This window comes from Mesocricetus auratus, unplaced genomic scaffold (assembly GCF_017639785.1).
Source record: "Mesocricetus auratus isolate SY011 unplaced genomic scaffold, BCM_Maur_2.0 Super-Scaffold_100028, whole genome shotgun sequence".
Classification (NCBI taxonomy): Eukaryota; Metazoa; Chordata; class Mammalia; order Rodentia; family Cricetidae; genus Mesocricetus; species Mesocricetus auratus.
This window is the reverse complement of record NW_024429209.1, coordinates 3,682,910-3,707,095: the sequence shown is the minus strand read 5'-3', so window position 1 is coordinate 3,707,095 and position 24,186 is coordinate 3,682,910. Positions and strand designations below refer to the sequence as shown.

Genomic DNA, 24,186 nt, shown 5'->3' with positions numbered 1-24,186 from the left:
TAATCCCCTCTTAAAAAAATGCCACTTTCTCTCTGTATTAAGGACAAGGTGACCCAGCTTATACGCAACACTGCACTGAAAAAGCTCTAAGTCTGGTTTTGTTGACTTTCCTATTTTCAGAGGATTAAAACTTAGGTGTGCTGGGATCTGCTTGCTTTCTTTGGCAGGGAAAGCTATTTCCCAGGCAAGGGATAAAAGGGGACATGATGTGAAAATTAAAATACTTCCTTCCTACTTGTGGTTTAAGGCAGAGGTCAGCCAACTATGTCACACAGGCCTAATCCTGCCCACTTGTAGGTTAGGGAGGTGGTGCTCCTGGGTGGCAGCCACACCCTCATTTGCATGGTCCATGGGCTTACATGACAGTGCTGGATTGAGGGAGAGGAGTAGTTGTGACACAAGGGCCCAAAGCCACTCAGGGCCCCTCATCTACAGGAGCAGACCCATGGAGCAGCACCCTGCCTTTGCTCTGGTCCTCACGACTCTGCCTCCTCAGCAAGAGCCCTCAGGAGGAGGCCAGTGTGTGCCTTACCCTGAGCGCCAGACACAATTCTGCTTTGATCCATGCCATCAGTCATTCGCAACTGAATCTCACCATATCACATGGTTCGGCCAAGTGGAGATCAGGGTTTATGGAAAGGCCAAGAAGCAGTGACAAGGTGTGCCAGGAGTTGCCATGGGACCATTGTTTACTGGATCCACATAGTCGGGGTGGATGACAGGGGTCAAGAAACCCAGATTAGACTGTCGTACCCTCAACTCTTGTTCTCACACAGGGTTACTGTATATTCACCAGCACCCCATGGAGAAGTTGCCCTGGTTCAGCCACAATCTCATTCAGCAAGCTGTAAAACGGCCTCAGGATTCCCCCTGGTGTAGGGAACGGTGGGGAGGAACAAGCAGGCTGAAAACAGGACAGTAACCAGCATGCAGGGAGTGGGCAAGATAGGAAAGGGAGCCTGCTTCTGGGACGAGGCGCCCTTCATCTTTACCGTAGTGTCCTATATTTTGCCAATCTACTGCTCTGCTCTGCAGCGATCCTGCCAAAGGAAAGAGGGTTTGAGAAACAAGAAAGGACAGCGAGAGAGAACAAGCTGAGGACACATATGGTAACCCGACCAGAACTCCCGTCAAGACCAGTCCTCTTCCCAGACAGCACAGGCTCTGGATTTGTGAAGGGGGGGGGCTGAGGGGGCTGGGCCTCTAATGAAAGGCGTGGCTCTTTCCAGCAAGTGCATACAAGTTGGGATTCACAGGAATTCCTACTGCGTGGACTCTATAGGAAATGGTTTCCTCACACTGCTCTCCCCGTGACCTCACTGGTCTCATGGACAATTTTCAGAGAAGAAGTTACAGAGCTCAGCTTTCTGCTCTTTGGGAGATCAGAACAGTTGTTGCAAAGGAACAGCGTTCTGTTTGGGAAAAACAACCAAGCCCTGGCCTTTTGTAGCTGCAGAGCACAGTGGCAGGAGAGTGAGGCAGCTACCGAGGGCAGCTCTGAGGGATCCAGATGGGCACAGGGAAGTCAAGAATGTTTGCACAGGAGCTCATGGTCAGGCAGCTACCGAGGGCAGCTCTGAGGGGATCCAGATGGGCACAGGGAAGTCAAGAATGTTTGCACAGGAGCTCATGATGAGGCACTCCAAAGCTCAGAATGAGAACCCCCTCCCTGCCCAGTGGTCTCCTTGATAACACCCCTCTTGGATCAAACAGATCTAACTGGCTGCGTGTTTAAGGGCATGCTACTGAGTTCCATTCTGCCAGCATAAGTCCCAGAGGGGAGAAAATGGGGTGCGTCTGAAAATGATTTCTTTCAAAGGTGAAAGCAATTCTGACCTTTTCTTATTGGCCTTTGCATGGCTGAAATCAGCCAGGTTCTAATAAAGTCAAATCAATGGGAAACACCTGTGTGACATTTAAATTTGCCTCCAATTCTGTTCTGAAAGTCAAGCTGTCACCGCGTCAAGGTCGAAGCATTTATCTGCCTCTCAGGCTGTCTGACTCCTGGGCAGCAGGGTGGGCTCCTGAGTGGATGCTTCTGTTGGGAGCTGCTGCCAAGCCCACACAACTGCCCAGGGGCAGAACACAAACCTATGGGTGGGAGGAAGAGCTCTGGCACCGCTCAGAGCCCAGAGGTGCCACTCTGGGGGCATAGGAGGAGGGCAGGGCAAGAAGGAGGATTTTCACACAGCCAGCAAGTTAACAGCTCTATACCACTTATATAACACACTTTAGTTGACATAACGAATGTGTAGGGTAACTGGTCACGAAGGTTACTTTCCTCTTTAAAAGACCTGCTTATGGTTTCTCTAACAGGCTGCATGAAGGTGTCAAGACTTGTCCCTAAGCATGTCAATCATTCTGCCACAGAGGTTTGTGGTCTCCGAGCTAGGCTGGCAGTGCCCACACGAACATGTCTTATCCCACCCCGGAGCTTGGTCCACCCCTAGCCTTACCTCTTAACGGCCTGCTGGGCCAGCATTCGATTGCCAGCCAGAAATGTCACGGTGCCCAGGACAGCCAGGTACTTCAGGGTCTGGAACATGTTGAGCTGAGTCCAGTAGACATACATGAGCCCCAGCATTGCTAAAAGAAATGTCATGACATCCAATTACATGAAGCAGTGACAATGGGGAAGGAAGTAAGGAGCAGGGCCTGTTGTCATAAAGGCCAGTATTTCTAGGCAGTTTTTATGTTTAACCCTTTATCTCAACAGCAGAGAGTGGATGACTCTATACTTGCTTTGTTTACCAAGAAATCTCAAGGTAAAAATCTGACTTCAGCTACTTTACCTCTCTCTGATCTACAGGCCTATTCCTGTCTACTTTCTGTTTCCTTCATTTGGGCTATGTCTTTACTTAATAGTATCTGAATCATCATTTTTTGTTTCAAAATTTTTAAAAAATATTTATTAATTTGTTATGTATACAATGTTCTGTCTGCATGTATCCATGCAGGCCAGATGAGGGCACCAGACTACATTACAGATGGTTGTGAGCCACCATGTGGTTGCTGGGAACTGAACTCAGGACCTCCGGAAGAACAGGCAGTGCTCTTAACCCCTATGCCATCTCTCCAGCCCCTTGTTTCAAATTTTTAATAAAAATATTCAGAACATAAACCAATTAGTCATTTCCTTTTCATTAGAATCATTCCAAGAATGATTTGGCACTATGGCGAGGATGTGAGCAGAGAGGCCTGGGAAGCTCAGTGGAATTCGGTCAGTTATGTTTCTCAGACACCAAATTAGCTTACCATCAAAATGAATCACAGTTCCTGCCCCAATCACTGTCATCAGGGTTGAATAATGAGAATCAAACGAGGAAATACATACAAAAGCAGACTGGCCTGGAAAGTCATGACTCTAAATACATTTCTATTCAGATCTTGCTCCTAGCCTGACCCAGGAGGGCTGTCATTCAAGTCCAGTAACTAAGTGGGGCAAAAAGGCCATCCTGTCACTTTTGCTCAGGGTGACAGATGAACTAACTACCACAGGGATGTTTAAGCATTTTTGAGGGCAGGGACCACTGTGAGAATCTGATCAAAGTTACAGACTTCCTTCCCTCAGAAAAATACAGATGCACATTTGCCTGGAATGTCAAGAGACTCTATAGACCCCTGGAGTAGCCATGTATGATGGATGCGGAGATGGTGACTCCTTGGAGAGGCAAAGGAATTAAAATACTGAACTTTCCAGTGAAATATAAAGGCTTGGAAATGCTTAATGATCTGGGAATTTACTGCCTTGTTATGTTATGCTTAGGTTGTTTAGGATCTACACCCTCCAAAGAGCAATGGAGGACAGTGCGTCTGACAGAGGTAGGGGATTGATTCTATTACTGTCCACAGAGAGTCACCAGCAAATGTGAAGATTGATGTGGTGGGGAAAGATAACCTTTGGAAACTGTATTAAATGCTCTTCATCCAGGAAGATGGCTCAGTGTAAAGACATGCTAAGTGAGTAATCTCTGGAAATGAACAGGGCTATTAAATGAGGGCAAATGGTTTTTGTCACAGCCCCTCCAGTACAATGAAGCCCAATAGAGTGACAGCTGTTCTAAGCTGATGGACCAAACAGGCTTATCATCATATTAACTGTCCTAAAAGGTCCAGGAGGAAGAGGGAAATGTTATACTATTAAGCCATTATAGTTAATAGGTTGTGGACCTACTTAACAGGACATTTTTGTGGGCAGGCAAAATGTCAGAGGGGGTTAAACAGAATTAGCAGCCTGGGGCACTTACCAGCGTGTCCCAGGTGAAAGATAATTGTGCTAGGAGCAAAGGTGAAGTTGGAGATATTGGCACCAATCCGGATCCACTGAATGACGGAGAAATAAATGAAGATTAGAAGGAGAAAGAGTGAGTTCCATACTATGTCAATACCAATCCAACAGTGAGCACCAGAGTTTCAAAGTTCACACACGCTAGAAAGACAGGGACTTTCCCAGCTACTTGAGTCCTCAGGAAGAACCGACCCTTTCCCTTCTGAAAGGCAACAGAGCAGCTGCTCTCAACTGTGCTTGGGTAACTCAAACCTGAACATCCTTTTCAACTATGGCAAACTCTTCTATTTTAAAAAGAACAAGACCATGGAGCTCTGAGGTGAGAAGCTACACTGACGAGGAAGTGACTGATACTCCCACTAAGTTCTCTACGGTTGCCATCAATAGGCTACAGGCAGCAGGAACACGCTCTCGTGATGGACTCCATCCCAATGCAAGAGCACCCACACCCCAGGTCTGCTTATAAAAGCTTGCAGCGTGCTTTCGATATTTAATCACTGCTCATTGTTGGAAATCAACCAGTTAATTTAAGACAGGTAACCTGTCAGAAATAATATCTAAAATTTTGTTTTTTGTTTGGCCAAAATCTCTGAATTTTGAGGTTATAGACCTATGTTTATGGTTTTCAGAGAAAGAAAGGAAAAAATTTAATTGGTTAAAATATATAAATCAAGTCTTGCCTGGTGGCACATTTAATTCTAGCACTCTGGAGGCAGAGGCGGGTGATCTCTGTGCGTTCAAGGTCAGCCTAGTCTACATAGCCAGTTCCAAGACAGTCTTTAAAAAAAAAAGTATACATAAACCAGGTGTAGTGGTGCTCACCTTTAATTCCAGCACCTGGGAGACAGAGGCAGGGGGATATCTGAGTTCCAGGTCAGCCTGGTCTACAGAGCGAGTTCCAGGACAGCCAGGGATACACAGAGAAACCCTGTCTCAAAAAAAAAAAAAAAAAACCCACAAAAAAAAAAATCAAAACCCCAAACCCAAACCAAACCCAGACACACATGTATGTATGTATACACACACCACACACACACTTAAACACACAAATAAACGTTACTATTTAAATTAGGAATGTCTTCCCTTTACAGCCTCCAAGTCTCCTCCTTAGAGGTGACATTAATGTAGTTTAAAAACCTTTCCACAGAGAGGATTACACTAAACGTATACACCTACCTCCTTGTCCGCCTCTTTTTGTAACACCTGTTGACATCAGTGTACAGATCTATCACTCTGCTGACTGGCACACCGTCCCATTGTGTAGGCAGACTAATTAACACCGCTTCTTAAGCGGACTTTTGAGTTCACTCTGGTTTCATGCTCCCAGGAGATCTGGAATGCATAGCCTCTTCTCCATTCTTAAAGCTATCAACACTGACCTCAATTTTTTTCTTTTTTCTACACTTGATCTCATCTGAACACTCCCTCAGAAGATCTCGGACTGTACACTTTTGTCACTGTCAGTAGCTGGTAGGAATTTTCTCATGCTCCCTTCTTAATGCATGAGTTTATTTGGCTGCCCCCCACCCCTGCCCTGTGGGGAATTCTGGTTATTCTAAAACTTTCTGACTATTAGTTCAAGTCCCAGCTGCTGGACCCCTCCAGAGCTGTACTTAGGCAGAGCACAAAGACTCTTTTGGAATGGCTACATCTGTCTTCCTCGAGCCAGACACACTGCCCATGCTAATTACTCACCAGTGCAAAGAGCAGGAGCAAGGGCGAGAGAATGAGGGCTGTGAACGTATTGGACACCACGGTGGGGGGCCTCTTCTCAGGCTCTCGGAACAGGTGCTGACAAGAGAAGACACACCAGGAAGTTTCAGAATGTACTCTTCTCAGCAGGGGCTGCCTGTATACCAGGGACCAAGTGTCAACCATCGTGGAGAGGAAATGCCTCCTAGAGGCTAAGCCTTTGGTTGGCATTACGCCGTTTCTCAGAGGCGGCTTCTGATCCCGAGGTCTCTCTTCCTAGGACACTATTTTGGTTTCAGACAGTATACGGCCAGCCTTTCTACCTCAAAAAAATCACTGCCATTTAGAGGCTGGAGGATACAGACCACCAAGGGCCACCTGGCTTGTGTCAAAAGGAAGCTCAGTCCTAGGGATGGCTTGGATGTTACACCCAAGGAGGACTATAAACTTCAAAATGCTTCTGGGTTCCTAGGTCATGTTACTTGGTCAACAACAGTAACTCCACCCCCCCCTTTAAAATTTAACAGGGCCTATTACAGATGGTCCACCCTCAACTCACACTTTAATTCTCCAGCCATGGCTCTACAGATGGTCTGAACAGACCTCCCTCACCAGCTCTGCTTAACTTGTAGAGGAAAACCACAAAGCTGGCTAGAACGCCTCTGAGCAACCAGACAGTGAATTCTGAGCAGATCCCCTCAACAGCACGAGCTAGTACAAGCAGCAACGATCTACTTAGGCCCAGGTAGAGGTTTGGTCATGAGACTAATGGCATGTTACTCTTTGACTCAGTTTCTAGGTAAAGAGTTTCTAGGGACAGCCATGATCATTCGGCTTGTAAAAGATCCTCTAAGGAACAAATGAGCTGTAACACTTGTGTACCCCTCTTTTCAAATATTTGTCCTGCAGTACGTAACTACGGCCTCCTTCCCACTTGTCAATGAGCAGTCAACACAGCTCTATGAGAAGGCAGCCCTCCTTGAGGCTGCAGTCCCTGAATTGTCACCTTGGCTCCTCTTGCTGACACTATGTTAAGGGGATCGCCAATGCTGTCTATAGTGGCTGCTGTAGATCACCCAGCCCCCTTTACTGTCACAGATAATACTGCTGTGTAAGTGTACTTTACAAGGATTTAGAAACAACCCTCTACTCTCTCCTTGAGCACTTATCCTTTATTTCATTAGTTGGAACTCATGATTCTGCTACAACTCTGACTGAATCTCCCAACTGCAGAGTAGTCCACCGAGGAACCCACCTCATTTCCTTGATAACTGTGTGTATATTCTATGAAGGGTTTCAGAGATACTTAAATTGCCTTTCTTTCCTTATCCATGTTGGTCTTCACAACATCCCATGGGCTGGGTAGAGCTTGCTTATTTTGTGTTGCAAGGAACAGGAGTAGCCTGAGACAGACAAGGACCTGCCTAGAGTGGTAAAGCCCTGCTCCCCCCTACCCCGGTTTGAGTTTTTAGCTGCTAATCAAGACTATTTCAGATGTTAGTCAGTAGAGAGGATGACAGCTACACCTGTTTGTGCCTCAGACCACCCAGTGGTAGTCTGGGATCTGATCTCATCTCTCCTGTACTTTCAGCTAGAAGGTGGGACCACTAACTTGCCCTGCCCAAGTCACACCATAAAGCACCATGCAAACAGACTGAAAGGGCCAGAGTCACAGCCCAGAAGTTTGCTGTCTCTCCCTGGGTCCACATCAGCTCTGGGCTCAGTGGATATAGCATCTTTGGAATATACCTGAATTTCCTGCTTTGGGGTAAAGAGGCTCTGGGACACAACAGTGGAGGGAGCTTCTTCTTCAGGGAACTTGATGACCACATCAGCCTGAAAAACAACAACAGTTTTGAGGCACAGCATGAGAGGAGGGCGGAAGCTACGCCTGAAAAGACTCTGCCTGTGCAGTCCAATCACTTCTCACCCATTAGTCGACAATCAGAGGCACTGAAAATCTCAGGAACAAACCTAGCATTTGCCCAAAGTGCCTTTTAGAGCACGGATTCCAATTTCCCACTAGTAGAGCGGGAAAGCCCCCAACGCTGCTTAATATGAAAACCCCAGCTGGTGTGCTGGTGGCTACAGCAGTAATCAGAAACTGCCAGGTGTCCTGGGAAGTGTGCTTTAATCACATAAAAAAGTGAAAATGCACTCTCGTACAAAGGTATCTTCAAGTCCTAGAGAAGAAAAGGAAAAAAGCAGCTGCCCTCTCACCCTGCATGAAGACCAGCCCTATCTGAATGCTGTATCTGCCCTCTGCCATTTCCTATCCCATCACTTTCTGCTCCTCCACCAGACTCAAAGTTCAGAAAAAGACAACTCTGAAAGCGCACTGAGCTTCTCTGGAGGCTGCTCCTCAACTTGTGCTCCCAGATGCTATTCCAGGAAGCCCTGTGATGCCTCAATTCCTTGCTCCAAAGTCATCTTTCAGGAAGTTTCTGTTATAAGAACTATTAAATAGTGAGACCTATAAGGGAAGAGCTGTGTAACCTATAATATAATCATAACTGCTGGACATTATTTATTAGCATTCTGTACACCTACCATTCACTACTCACTGCCCTCTGCCTCTCCAGGCTATAACAGATCTCAAGACCATACTTCTTCATCTAGGTATAGTGCCTTGATGTAGTAAGAAAACCTCTTTCTGACAGATTATAGAAGTTCAAGGGAACTGTATATTTCATTCATTTGATCAGTACTTACTAAGCATCCACTCTGCACTAAGCCACAGAGTGTCCTTGCGCAGAGCAGAACACAGGGCCTCCCAGCAAGGCTGTCAGTGTGAGGCCCAGTACAGCAATCCTCACCTACGCGCCTATCAGGCACATACCACATTCCAGAGGATTGGGTTCTTCAAAGTGGCATCTCCGATGATTAAGTACAGTGTATAGGTGCCAGAGGCAGAATCAAACTCGATCTTTCTTTCAGAGGTATCCAGTTCAAACTTATACACATTCTTGTTATCTGGTTCAGCAACAAACACCACTTCCTGGCCAGTCTTTTGGTTATGAAGTCGAACAAATGTCTGGAGAGAACAACAACAACAAAAAAACACCTTCCATATGAGCATCTCAGAACTCCCCATGGGCCCAACACTGAATCAGCCAGGAACAGAGTGCTACTCTTTTGTCATAGTGAGAACTCTGACCTGCTGAGAGGGGAAGAAGCAGTCATCTTACACTAGTTCCTACCCTGCAGACAACTTTTTTGCTTGACAAGGAGAGAAACTGAACTTAGGAGTCCAGCCAACGCTCAATGACCGGGAAGCTGAATGCCCAGTGTGGGATAATTTGCCCTCTGCTGCAACTGCAGTTTCTTCTGGCCACTTTGCTCCCCATTAGCTTCTTCAGCAGAGGGTGAAGAGAAGGGAGACGAGGTGGAACTGCGAGAGGCTCACTTCCAATTTCCTAGTGTTTCCAGCTCAACATGCAGCTATGGACGCTCTGCAGAGTTCTAATGGAATGGTGCAACCTGGTGACACAGACAGCTTGGCCCTCAAGACAGTGACCTGGCTCCATCACTTGGTAGCCAAATAGGTTACTTACCCTCCTTGTACACTGACTTCTTTGAGGGACACATACTAACTTCTTGCTGCATCTGTATGAAGATTTTGTAATAATGTGTGCAAAACATGTAGTGTGGTATGAGCCACCCAACAACCAAGCACCTGCAGCTACCCAGTCTTAGTACAATGAGTCTAAGGTGCCATCAGTTACGGCATAAGAAACTAAGGTCTTATGCCAATGGGTGTTAGAACTGCAACAAAATTGAATATTCATGCAAGGATTTCCTTTCAAGGGCTTCAAGACAAAGAACTCAACAAGACAAGTGGTTGGCTACAATTTACAGATTTTAAGGCAAGAGCATTAAATGAGTTGCCATAGTGACACAGCTAGTGCTGGACCTACGCATAAAGCATAAATCTCACTTGCAAGTCCACACATCAAATTACTGAAGGGATGCCATGATGAGGAGCATCCCAGCTATAGCAATCAGTCTTATCCAGGGGTGGGAAGATGCCTGCCTTCCACCTGGACTGCCATACTCATCTTCAAGATGTCACACCTATGTAATCACAAATTACAGAAAGAACCCAGGAAAATCCAGTCAAAGCCTCATTTCCTTACGTTTTCTTCCCGACCTCCAGCCCTCCCAATTTAAGTCTTCTGATTTCTTCTCTTCCTTTTCTTCCTGGGTCTATGTGGTTGGCAAATGTCCTAGGACAGAACTAGGAAATGCTGACAGGCTGAAGTTCTTTTCTTTTTTTCTTTCTAAGACAGGGTTTCTATGTATCCCTTGCTGCCCTGGAACTTGCTCTGTAGATCAGGCTGTCCTCAAACTCAGAGATCAGACTGTCTCTGCCTCCCAAATCTTGGGATTAAAAAGGCATGTGCCACCACTACCTGGCATGAGAGGCTAAGGTTCTTAAAAGTCAGTATGGGCACAGGACCTGGCTAAGCCACCTGAAGTTTGGGGGTGAAATAATAGCCAGGACTGTGGTACTAGAGGCACAGGTACAGCATCTAGAGCCACAAGAAACAGGGTCTGCAAATAAACCCACTTTGGCGGTCCACTGCTAACATCAGTACAGTGCACCAAACAAAGGCCATTTTGACAATGTTTTTCAGCACTCAATGTTTTTACCTAAAATTCCCATCTAACTATGTGCCAGAGTCAAGAGCAGCTCTTGAGGACTGAAAGGGACGAGAGAGATGGGAAGCTGGGGGACGACAGGTGATTCATGCGGAATCCGGTTTACAAATCTTTTAAGCTCCTTTTAAAAAAATCTTTATTGTGCCAGGCAGTGGTGGCGCACACCTTTAATTCCAGCACTCGGGAGGCAGAGACAGGCGGATCTCTGTGAGTTCGAGGCCGGGCTGGACCAATAGCCTCCGAAACAATACAGAGAAACCCTGTCTCATAAAAACCAAAAAAAAAAACAAAAACAAAAAACAAAACAAAAACAAAAACAAAAACAAAAACTTTATTGTTGCCAGCTGGTGGTGGCACATGCCTTCAATCCCAGCACTCTGGAGGCAGAGGCAGGTGGATCTCTGTGAGTTCAAGGCCAGCCTGGTCTACAGAGCTACATAGAGAAACCCTGTCTTGGGAAAAAAGTCTTTATTATTGTGTGTGAGAGAGAATGACTTATGCACGGGACTGTATGGCACCATGTGCTGTTTGGAGGTCAGAGATCAACTTTGTGTAGCTGTTTCTCTTCCGCTGGATTTATATTCTAGAAAGGACAAGCTTGTGTAACAAGAGCCTTTACCCACTAAGCCATCTTACTTCCTCTCTTATAAACTCCTTAAAATCCTGAGTTAAATTCTACGCACTATGAATTTTTTTTACATTAAAAACACAAGGGTTTTTTGTTGTTGTTTATTTGTTTTTGGTTTTTCAAGACAGGGTTTCTCTGTATAGCTCTAGCTGTTTTGGAACTTGCTTTGAAGACCAGGCTGGTCTTGAACTCAAGAGTTCCAACTGCCTCTGCCTCTGCCTCCCAAGCACTTCTATCTGGCTAAAAGCATATGGTTTTTACAAGGTTTTAGTTGATACTAATGTACACTGTAGTAGAAGAACAACTTCCATTGTTAGATGGATATAACAGAACTGGAAAGAATATGGGAGAAAAGTAAATATTTAAAAATGGAGAAGTGGGGGTTGGAAAGATGGGTAAAGCATTGATGCGTAAGCAAGACTGGAATTCAGTTCCCTGGAACCCTGGTAAAAGCCAGATAGGCATGATGGTCCACCTGTACTTCTAGCAGGAAATCCTGAGAGTGAGCCAGCTAGGCAGAGCACTGAAAAGCAAGCTGCAGGCCTGTGAGAGACCCTGCCTCAACACACAGTGGACAGTGATAGAGGAAGACATCCAACACCAACCTCGAATCCCTACACGTGCTGCATATACATGTGAGCATACATACACAAAACGGGGAGGGGGAATGGCCAAGTTCTGGGATTACAAGTAAGACTGTAAGTACTGGAACAATGCAAAGAGTTCCACATGGGGCTTACAGTTACCTGCAATCACTAGTCTGATGCTCTCCTCTAGCCTCCACAGGCACCAGGCACACATGTACATACTCACATGAAGGCAAAATAATCATACATATAATTTTTTTTAAAAAATTTAAATCAAAATACATAATGCCTTTTGCTTTTATAATGTAAAATAGGCACAAAATTGAAAGGATATTTTTCAGAGTCCCACAACAGAAAATCTACTTTGGCAAGAACAAAAAAAATTTTTTCTTTGACTAGGTTTTCCATTTTTCAAAATTGTTTCAAGCCACAGTGGTAGCTTGTATGTTTGATCCCAACATTCAGGAAGCAAAGGCAGATGGATCTCTGAGTTCCAGGACAGCTAGGGCTACACAGAAAAATCCCATTTTGGAAACAATACTCCACCCCCCAAAAAAATGTTTCAAAGTATTACTTTTTAAAAAAATTAACCCCCCCAAGAGTTAATTTGCCTTAAATACATCTTCTAAATACTTTAACATTTTTATTTACTTAATTTTATTAAAAAAATTTTTACTTCATTTTATATATCTGTTTTGTCCATGAGCATGAATGAGAATTGCCTGTGCGCCTGTAGCTGTGGAGACTGGAAGGAGGTGCTGGAGCCTCTGGCACTACAGTTAGACAGCTGTAAGCAGCCATGTGTGTAAATGCAGGAAGCCAAAGCCTGGTTCTCCACAGAAGCAGTAAGAGCTCTTCACTGATGAGCATCCCCCAGCTCCCCACCCCCACACTGGCTTTGGGAATGTAGGGAAGTGCTCTACCACTAAGCTCAATCCCTGCCCTTTCTGTCTTATTGTAAACTGGTCTCAGGTCTCACCAATCTGCCAGGCTCCTCTTGAACTCACCTGATGGTCTAGGAAAGCCTTGAACTTATCTTCCTGCCTCAGCTACCCCAAGCTGCTTATCTGTGCCTATAGGTCTGAGCCAATGAGCTCAGCTAATCTTTTATCTTTTTTTTAAAGACATGTTTAACATTCACTACAAAGGGAGTAGTGCGTCACAGGAGACAAGGACTGTCAGGGTGCAGCCAGGCTCTGAAACCAGGAATGTGATATTTGCTTGCATCTGTGTCACAACATCACTGCTCTGGTGTACACTTGATTTCTGGACAGAACAGTAGGGGCTTCTTTCTGACCTGGTGAGGGGTGAGTTCAGCACCAGTGTTCACATCTACCAACTGGAAGAACAGGGCGAAGTTCTGATGGCTGTCCGCGATGAACGTACCCTTGGCTTTGGCTGGGTAGGTCACCCTGAAAGAGATATTATATAGTCAGATTCTGATAGGGCCTCCCTGTCTAAGAACAGGAATTATTGCCCAACTCATTTTACCACTTCCACAGAATGTACAGAAATATCTGTGGCCTAGAAGCAAAGTGGATCAATAAAGCTGGACTGAAGAAGTCTTTTCTTTTCTTACAAGGTAGACCAGAAAGCTTGACCAGACCACTAAGCTACAATCTCAGCCTCAGGCCAGGACTGACTGAGAAATGCAGAGAAAACTTTAATCAGGGTCTGGGGAAAATGCTCTGTGAGAATGTGTACCTCCAGGCAGTCACTTCAACGGCCCACGCTCTTAACCGGCCCAGCTCAGGTGCAGGGAGCCTGTGTGCACCACTGCAGGGCTGGCAGGATGCAGAGGGACGGCCATGGACCGATGCCAGCAGCAGGGAGGCTGGTAAGTGGGGGGGGCAAAGCAAAGAAGGGAGTGCTGGGCTTTCTCTTTCCTATGCTTGGCTTTCTGGACTGTTGCAAATTGTTTCTCTGTCATGAAATTGGGCTTTAAAAAGTCATTTTCTCAATAGGCAGACTTGATGAGGAAAGCTGTTTTCTCCACAGCTGTCTCCCGGGACTGAAGAGAAAGACAGCCAAGATATCAATAAGCCAAAAGGTTACAGAACTCACACCTGGCTTTGTTTTTACTCATCAAAACCAACTCTACAGAGAATTAACTTTGCAAACCATTTTTACAGACATTATTGTAGTGCACTCTCAAATAGTGCTTGTATCTGTACTATCACTGCAGCAACAAGCAAGTCAGGGACAAGAAGTCCAGCTCTACATGACTTAAAAAGAGTGAGTCTGACTTAAAGCATTCTCTGACTTCAAAATAGCTTCAGGGTTCATCTATCTGCCTCTATAGCCTCTCCACAGAGTGAAGTTGGGATCTGAACTATACCCAAGATGTAGACAGGCTGCTTCCCACTCCTCCCCCCAAATGGGGATCTAGGTGATGCTAACAAATGGTATGTATCAGGCATCGTGGTCAACTCTGATCAAATGTTAATGGCTAGTGCTTACTTTAGCACCATATGCACTAAAAGCCTGTCACGATACAGAGACAAGATTAGTATGACCCTTGTGCAAAGATGACACACAAATTTAAGAAGTGTTCCATACTTTTACATTAAAAAATACTAATGGTTACCTAGGAGGTTGCATAAAAACAAAACAAAAAACCCTGAAGCTGTGCCTTGGTTCAGGAGGAGCAAGTGCTATGGTTTATTAGCAGTGCTTTCTGTGGGTAGGGAAGAGAAACAGGAGTCTCAGAGCGAGGTCTAAGGCTTTCCAAGTAGTTTCAGACCACTGGCCAGAATTTCTATAAGGCCACACCAAAAGATAATTCAGAACTCTGATAAGACTTCTGTAAAACAGAAATTAATCTACTGCTTCCCCTCTTTTGAGAATGTTACCTTACCAGAAAAAAATGTTGTCTGAACTAAGTAATATGAATGGCACAGTGGACTCAAGATTTACAGTCTGAGGTTACAAGAGTTGGCTCATGAACTAAACATGAGTACAAACAATCCCCATATGCTTACATGACCACCAGAATCCCCAGAGCAGTCTCTTGAATTTGCGATAGGGTGGGGTCACTGCCACCACAGAAATGCCACCTAGAGGGACACGGTGCCCAGTTTTGTTCTTTGCAGCTCTGAAGCCTGGGGTCCCCAGTGCTTAGGTGGCATCCCACTTACCGGGTAGTCTTAGGTGCAATGCTCTGGTCCTTATCCACAGTGGAAAGGTCCACATTTGTAATGCCAACTTCAGTGGAGATCTTGACTCTAAGCTACAGCAAAACACAGAAGACAGTCATCAAGTCAACTGGTGGGCATGAGAGGAGCTACTGTGTACATCCAAAGTCTGTGTATGCGTGTGTTATGGAATCCAGGATCTCCTGCATTGGTAGGTAAGAACCACCATGGAGTCATATCCACAGACCAACATTTCCTTCCTCCTTCATTTCTTTCTTTTTGAGACAGTCTCATGTGGCCTGGGCTAGCCTTGAACTGTGTAGCCAAGGATGACTTAGGACCCTTCTGCTTCTATCTCCTAAATTACTAAGGCAGAAGTATGTATTATCACACTGAATTGAAGTTACTGCTTTGTGCAAAAATATAAAGTGCCCTACCAACTGAGCGATACCCCTGCTTTAAACGTTCCTATCTTAGACGTGAATAAAGGTGGGAAGAGAATTCAAGGACGGAGTCTTCAAGACCATAGTGAAAGGGACCAACCAGGCCAGATGGCATTCTCACTACTCCCACCCTGAGCCCTAAGAGGTAAGACTTGCTGTTGTCCGTTCCTCACTTCTCTGGCTTTGGTATACATTTAAAAGGGAGTCAGAAGGGAGTAAGGAGTTTCTAAAAAAAAGGCAGGCGGATCTCTCCGAGTTCAAGGCCAGCCTGGTCCATAGAGTGAGTCCCAGGACAGCCAATGCTACAAGAAAAGCCTGTCTTGGAATAACCAATTAAATAAACAAACAAATGAGATGTTTAAATATTTAAATAGTTCATGCCAGTAAGTACTAACAACAGCAAAGATTTCTTAGTATTTACTCAACAAAAGGCACTGGCTTTGTACAGCCATGCTAATCTGCACAATAGGAAGGCAGTGCTGCTTCAGATGAGGACATCAAAGTCATGAATATGCATGCTCAGTGCTCAGTGCTCAATCTGAGCCTCACTATCAGCCTCTGGCCTCCTACCAATACTTCATCTGTGCCAAGCAGTAACACTTTCCATGAAGACACAAGACGCCATGGTAGCTCTCCATATTGTTCATCAAGTAGTCCCCACTCTCTCCGGTACATGTGTCAGCACACTGGCTTTGGTTCCCCTTGGAATCTCAGAGGGACACATGATTTGCTTTAACCAATGAAATGTGAGCGGAAGTGGACTGTTTATTTCTTTGTGGAAGCCTTAAGAGTCCTGGACACAGACAATGTCCAGACACAGTCTTGCTCCTTCAGGCAGGCTTCCTGAGTAAGGATGACATGACGCAGGGCATTTTACTAACTCACTAAAGACACCTGCCATAGGCAAAAAAGAAACCTTGGTTGTTTTAAGTCAGAGGGATCTGGAATCTGTTCTAAGTGTAAGCCAGACAGTCCTCGCTCTTACTTTATAAACATTTCCAAAAAGAGGAGCTAGCTAATACCAGGAAATAAGAAAATTTTAAATTAGGTAAAAATAAGCCGGGCAGTGGTGGCGCACACCTTTAATCCCAGCACTCGGGAGACAGAGGCAGGCGGATCTCTGTGAGTTTGAGGCTGGGCTGGATCTACAGCCTCAAAAACAATACAGAGAAACCCTGTCTCGTAAAAACCAAAAAAAAAAAAAAAAAAAAGGTAAAAATAAATGTATATATTCAAAAGAGACAGAAAACACATTAAAAAGTCTATTCATTGAACATTTTCTAGTTAAAAATCTAAGTTTGAATGTGTAAATTATGTAAACCCAAGGCACATTTATGTGCAAACATATCTGTGACCCTTTCAAATATGATAGGCTTTGAGTGTAACTCAAAGAAATCCTAGGCAAATCTGACGGTTTCATCTAAGTGTCAGGATCAAGCCCGAGAGCCTTGACATTTTCCAAGATGCCACATCAAGGTATGACAGGTGCAAATCAAGGCCGAAAAAGGAAAAATTAAAGTAATCCTTTCTAGCAGTCTTCTCTCCTGCTTCAATAAAAGCTGTTTTGTGACAGCAGCCTCACTTATCTGGCTGAATAGAGTTTTCTATTTTGCTTATGAAAATTTTTAAATATGAAAGATTTATCAGAAACTGTAGGACATTTCCTCTATTTGTGGCAGAGAAACCCGGACTTGAAAAAAAAAATAAAAACAAAGAAAAAAACCAACCAAACAAGACATTTATTTTTATTATTTTAAATTATGTGTATACATCTGAGCGTGGGTATGTACACATGAATATAGGTGTCCATGGGGGACAGAGACATCAGATTCCCTGGAAAAGGAGTCACAGGCACTTGTGAACTATCTGATGTGGATGCTAGGAACTGAACTCAGAGCTTCTAGAAAAGAAGCAGGCACTCTTAACCACTAAGCCATCTCTCCAGACTCATCTTTTACTTTTTCTTAGCATCCAAGAAACAATCAACGATAGTCTTCTCTAAGAAGAACTGAATTGAGAGGATAGGGGAGAAGACTCGTATTCATTACAATTTTCCTGTACTTTGAAAAAAACCGCACTCACATGTATATTTAATTTTTAAAATACTAGGATAATCTGGACAACGTCAGATATATACAGTCATGTTTGTTTTCATTTTTTCCAACACAGGGTTTCTCTGTGTAGTCCTGGCTGTCTAGAAACTCTCTCTGTAGACCAGGCTAGCCTTGAACTCAGATCTACCTGCCTCTGCCTCCTGAGTGCTAGATTAAAGGCATACCCCACCAACTGCCCAGCTCAATGTCCATTATTTTAAAATTTAAAATAAAAAATTCCCAAAACTGATCATATTTTTCCTCTCCTAGATCTTCTTCTCCACCTCCTTACCCACCCAACTTTCTGTCTCCTCTCTCTCTCAACAAGCAAAAACAAGCAAAAAGACATCAAAGTAGGAGGAGAACTGGTAGGGAAGAGTTGACAAAGATGGGAGGGGATAAAAGGGTGGGGTGAGTGTAATGAGAATATTACATACATATATAAAACTGTCAAAGACTAAGTTTAAAAATAAAAAAGCATTACCCAATAAATATATTCAAAATAATCATTTTACTCTCATCAGACAAAGATAGATAAATGAATGCCTAAGGATTGTACAAGACTCTTCAGCGTATCCAGAACATAGCAATAATGAAGCTATCATGTTTCTTAACCATGAGCAGTAACACAGCCATCAAAGTCTGCTCATTGAGATCCCACTGAATGTCTGTCTAGAGGAACCACCACAAGCATTCCCAGACTATACAGACATTTCTCAGATGATACTGACACATGGAATGCACACAAGAGCAAACTGCAGTGAACTTGAGTAATTTTGGTTTGTTTTCCTATTTTAAAAGGCTGCCAATAACAAGCTCCCTTTGCTGCACAGAAACACTGCAGGGTTGCTAGTGAATAGAGAACAGCTTAAAACAAACCCTTTCACTCCTAAAATCTCACTACAAATGGAACTCCGGAAATACTCTCTTACAGCAGACTGTACAAACAAGACCACAGCTTTCTCAGGCTTGCTTTAAAAGTTAGGTGTAGAGTCCCTGCTGGTTAGCTCTTCCTTCAGGCCAGTGCTGTGGGGTCAGTCTCAAACAGGAAAGGGGCTGTGTGCCACTGTAATGCAGCTGGGCCCACTCCACACAGGAGCAAACCATTCCTTTTGCTGTTTACACTGTATACCATAGACAGTCCCCAAAATGTTTCAGCACCAGGAAATGTGGTCTTTCTGCTGAGAGTAATAACTCTCCCTGTTTGGCTTATTACTGTCAAAATTGATGGTGCATTAGGGGCAATTAATGCTAATGAAAGCTTCCAAAACCCATGCTTCCCCTGACAGTCAGTCCAATGTCAATAGGTACTATTACAGGCTTCTACACAAAACTACCACTAATGCACTTGGACTGATGCTGGCATCTCTAAGGGGGAGCAAACAGGACTTGCTGACCTGCTCGGAGGTTCTAAATGTGACTATTATTGAAATTACAGAGTAAAGCTGCACATATAGCAAAAGAAATCAAAGGATATGCACACACAAACGGACACATACCAAGTTCCAATGTGATAAAGTGGGAGAGAAATTTTTTCCTGCTTATGCCATCCCTAGGAAGGGAAAGGACAATAAATGGCCTCCATAAGGGCTGACAGGTTGATAATTGTTGCATGAACAGGTATTAGATAATTCTGCTATTTTGTGCTCAGTTTTTCCAACAAGTACAAAAACACTCATACAAACACCAGACTTGACATTACAAGAAGCCAAGCTGTTATAATAACCCACAGGTAGTACTAGAATACAGACAAAACAGGTCAATAGGACTGAATTTTGGGTCCAAAAGTTAACGCAAAGGATGCAGAGAAACTACAACCAAAGCTGGTACATAGGAATGGGACACAGAAAACAAATGTTCAAACAAAAACTTACACATAAATGTTCACAGTAGCATCATTTATAAGTGCCAAAAAGCAAAACTACCTACACTTAGAATATGTGAAGCCCTGGGCTCAAACAGACACAGACACAGACACACACAGAGTCTAAGTACAAAGTATCAAATATAAAGGAACATGTTTATTATTCAGACACAGAAATGAATAAAGTATTTAGACATGCTAAATCATAGATAATTCTAAAAATACTACACTAAGTGAGAAAAATCCAGAGGCAGAAGTTAACATATTGTGTGATTACAACCATATGAGCATCCTGAAGAGACAAAGCAAAAAGAAAGTCATGTGTGGATGCTGGGGCTGGGGCAGAAGAGACGGGAGAGCATCTGCTTTTTTTTTTTTAATGCTTTATTTATTTATTTATTTATTTGTTTATTTATTTATTTATTGTGTATACAGCCTTCTGCCTGCAGGCCAGCAGAGGGTACCAGATCTCATTCAAGATGGTTGTGAGCCACCATGTGGTTGCCAGGAATTGAACTCAGGACCTCTGGAAGAACAGTCAGTGCTCTTAACCTCTGAGCCGTATCTCCAGCCCCGAGAGCATCTGCTTATGATGGAAGTCTGACTTTTAGGAAAATGAAAGTGTTCTAGAATAGACAGGAATGGTTACAGCTAAACAATCCTAAAATGCCAAGGATATCTAACTACATACTTTCAATAAGTGTATTTCATGGTATTATAAGCTACATCTCAATAAAGTCAGGGAGGGAGGGAAGAAGGGAAGGAAAGAGGGAAGGAGGGAGAGAGAGAGGGAGGGAGGGAGGGAGGGAGGGAGGGAGGGAGGGAGGGAGGGAGGGAGGGAGGGAGGGAGGGAGGGAAAGATAGAAACTAAACACTGACTGACTAATATTTGGCTTTACCCACATGAAGTTCCTAGCCCAAAGAAAAGGCAACACATGAAGAAAACAATATTGATATTATGTGCTTTTTACAATCACCAAGAGGATATTAAAACAAACTTAAAGTATATTGAAGCTATCAGAAGAACAATGCTCTGAAAATTGCTGGAAGAAAACATTAGAGGACTTTTTAATCTTGAGGTACTAAGAACTTTTCTTTTTAAAAAAATCTAATTATATTTATTTGTATGTGTACAAGTATGGATTTGCATGCTATGGCACATGTGGGGGGGGTCACAGAACAACTTGTGAGAATTGGTTCTCTCCTTCAGTCACTCCACCATTTTGCCAGCCTTAACATTTTAAAAGACATGAAAAAAAAAAAAATCAGGGCTAGGACATAGCTCACAGTGAAGTGACTCAGCAAAGCAAATGAGATGACTTGAGTTTGATTCAGAGTGCCCATATAAAAGCCTGGCATGGAGGTATGTATCTTGCACCAGCACTGTGTGTGTGTGTGTGTGTGTGTGTGTGTGTGTGTACATGCAGAGACAGGTAGATCCTGGGAAATTCAGAGGATAAACAGACAGACAGATAGGCAAGCCAAAATGGCAAGATCCAGATTCAGTGAGAAACCCTGTCTTAAATGACAGGAGATGGTAATAGGTAATAGATGACTTAATGAGGACCTCTCCTGTCTCTACACATATATATACACATGAGCACACCTGCACACATACGCATGCACCAAACACACTATATATATAAAAAAATCCCACCCTGTAATCTAGAAAAAAGCTTTAAGATTTCTGTGCATTAAGAGGCTAAAAATTAATTCTAAGAAGAAACCTAAAGGTCACAACTAAGGCTTAGTGTCTAGAACAACTTCTGAAAGCCAGCAAGGGAAGCAGGCTTACAAACAACCAGGAACAGACATACAACTCATAGGTTGGAAACCTAGCTGCCCAATGACCACAAGAACAGTGCCCAACTTCACAACGAATCTAAGAGAAACATCACAAGGCAACACTATACTCCACATCCTATAAATGGAAACTACCAATGTCGGTGAGACTATAGAGCAACAAAGGACTCTCGAAAGACATTACAGTGTGATGGGCAGGTGCTGGAGAATGAGTAGAAATGAAAATGAAGGCAGGAAAGAGCCTGAAGTGTGAGCCTATCACTGTAGCTAGACAGCTGTTCTCAGACACAGGAGAAAGAGGCTACAAGAAAAGTACGAGTTTTATTTGTAATGTAATATACTGCAAATAAGGTCACATAAAGGAAACTGATGAAAAATAATTTGGAATTTAAAGGTTCAATATACACAGTAAATTAATTTCTATCCAAACTATGTTCTAGTGAGTGGATCAGATCAGCTGTCTCATGCCCAAAAGGTCAGACATGAGGCAGTGACTGGAGTTTCAGAAAACATCTTCCTCTCTGCCAAACTTCAAAATAAGTATCTACAGTGGCGAGGAGGTCCTGCTTTTGAAAAGGTCAAACCTTCTAGCTGCCTACTCTTTTTATTTAAAGAGAATGTCAAAGGTGTCTAGCTGAGGATATCTTCAAAGGCAAATTAAGTGACTGTAAGATCATAATATATGGTCAAATAAAAATCCATAACACACTACAAGCTCACTATATAAACTACATTGTACAAATAAATGAAGGGGAAAGGGCAATTTATTTTTCTTACAGTAGAATTTCAATAAATATAAATAGAATGAAAGAAAGAAAATTTAAAGTGTACAGTCCTTGCTTAAAATCCCAGAACAAAGGCAGAAGCAGAAGGATCAAAAGGTCAAAGTCACCTTAGCCTGGGCGCAAAAGAAGTCAATATACCAGATGACCAAGGCTTCATGCCTTCATCGTTTTACATACATTAATGTGGCTACAGGGATGACAAGAAAAGCACCTACCTCTACAGTGTTTGCAATGTAACGGTTGTCCCCTTCAACTCTGACAGAGAAGTCATAGTAACCACTGGAAAGTTTAACATTCTTGAAGTTTAGCTCAAAAACATCCCTGTTGGGAATGACAGCAAGGTTAACAAAAATTCAAGAGAAGTCCTGAATATATCACATCTGCCAGTCTGATTTCAATCACCCTCTGTTGTCATTCCTTTTTTTGGTGGTGGGGGTGGAATCCAGGGCCCAGGGCATGCTGTACAGTGCTCTACTACTGAGCCTCAGTTAAGCTGATCAATAAAATCACTCAAGGAAATAGTCCAAAAGTCCAAAGATGTTGGTGTAGAGGAGTAGAGTTGTGTGTAATTTTTTGATATCATTTTTACCAAAAAGGATGTTACTTTTATTTTACAAATTAATAATCCTCTATTTTAAATAGAAGAAAGGTGGAGAGTCCCTATAATCATGTAGAAAGACTCCAATGACTTTTACTGTCGTACCATACCATCTCCCTTAGAGAAAAGTTCACTTGATTATTTGATGTCTAGTGGGGAAACCTTCACCATGGAAAAAAATATGTTCTCTCCAATATTCCAACACTGTATGGCAATAACTCACTAGTACTAAATAAGGTTTTATATAGAAACCAAGTCTTAATTTTTTAGAAATATAAATATTAAGAATAGTCATTAAAATGATTGGAGACAAATATTTAATCCCACGGGGCAATTGCTCATGACACACAGTTACAGATGCTCATTCAGTTTTTAAAATGTACTTATGGGGCAGAAGAGGTGACTTGGTAGTTAAGAGCCCTTGTTGCTCTTGCAGAGGACATAGGTTCAACAGCCAGCATCCACATGGTGGCTCACAACCATCTGTAATTGCAGTTCTAGGTGCTCTAATGCCCTCTTCTGACCTCTGTGGGTACTAGGTACAAATGTAGTACACATATGTACACATTCAAACAAAGAACACACAGAGAATAAACAAATCTAAAGAATAAAATAGTCTTATATTCATAGTCAAAAGACTGATAAAAAGAACCATAAAATGTGTCAGTAGTTATCTCCAGGTAGTAGAATTATAGATGCTTTCTGATTTCTCTAAAATGTAGTACTCATATATCAGACAAAAATACTGAATTTAAAAGTAGGTACAAAATAACAAGACAGAGAGCCCACTAGAGAGACAAGAATGAACTATTAAGTGCAAAATGGCCTGGCTTTAGAAATCTCTTTCTAATGTTCTCCTCTAGGATGTAATACATTAGGCAATGAGGTTTATGACCCTATGAATCTGTTTTGTTTTGGTTTTTTCTTTCTTTTCTTTCTTTCTGTCCTTCCTCCCTCCCTCCCTCCCTCCCTCCCTCCCTCCCTCCCTCCCTCCCTCCCTCCCTCCCTCCCTCCCTCCCTCCCTCCCTCTCTCAGGTTTTGGCCTGGAACCCTCTTTGTAGACCAGGCTGGCCTAACCCCTATGAAGGAATCTGTTGCACTGATTGAAAGTTACTGGTCTGAAGCACAGAGCTTGGTGCCCTGCACAGATCTTCATGTCCCAGACTTACCCTACAAGTGTGAAGGGCATCTTCTGCAGGACAGTAGTAGCTCTGGAAGCCACTGACTTAGCATGTTCCAGCTTAACTGCAGCTTGAGACAGAGGCTGAGACAAAACATTGCTGACTTGTAACTAGAAAGTCAAACAAAACAAACCGCACATGAGTAGAACAAAGACCGAGGGAATAGGAATTTGGCCTCTGGGGCAGTTTATCTACAGGAAACCAGCTCTGCAGAACAAGTACCTTCCTTCAGTGATGTGCACTGACTTTGGTCGGCTGCCTACCAGAGACCAAACAGATTATAGAATGCCACAGCTGGGGATGAGCCTTCAGATGATCCTGCCCAACCACCTCATTGGAGGAACTTAGAGACTGTGTATATGAGCATGTGTGTGTGGCTGCCTCTACTTGTTTATTTTCATAGTACAGGGCCTTGTGTGTGTAAGGCA

At 43.4% G+C, this 24,186-nt stretch overlaps 1 protein-coding gene and 1 non-coding gene across 3 annotated transcripts in view; one reads left to right on the top strand and one right to left on the bottom strand.

Moving 5' to 3' along the window:
• Positions 1-24,186, bottom strand: part of Rpn2 (ribophorin II) — a 50,950-nt gene that overhangs the window by 1,863 nt on the left and 24,901 nt on the right. Inside the window, exons 8-17 of one of the 2 annotated variants that reach the window (XM_013124091.3) lie at positions 23,747-23,868; positions 22,195-22,300; positions 14,995-15,086; positions 13,155-13,269; positions 8,820-9,014; positions 7,730-7,816; positions 5,984-6,079; positions 4,248-4,323; positions 2,457-2,586; positions 993-1,040 (exon numbers count right to left, since the gene is read on the bottom strand). In XM_013124091.3, coding sequence (XP_012979545.1) covers positions 993-1,040; positions 2,457-2,586; positions 4,248-4,323; positions 5,984-6,079; positions 7,730-7,816; positions 8,820-9,014; positions 13,155-13,269; positions 14,995-15,086; positions 22,195-22,300; positions 23,747-23,868 — 1,067 coding nt within the window. The remainder of the gene's footprint in view (positions 1-992; positions 1,041-2,456; positions 2,587-4,247; positions 4,324-5,983; positions 6,080-7,729; positions 7,817-8,819; positions 9,015-13,154; positions 13,270-14,994; positions 15,087-22,194; positions 22,301-23,746; positions 23,869-24,186) is intronic. The other variant, XM_005084596.4, reaches the window with a different exon arrangement.
• On the top strand, positions 14,310-14,420 carry LOC121134619. The gene has a single exon (XR_005871710.1). It is a non-coding gene; the product is annotated as a U6 spliceosomal RNA (small nuclear RNA).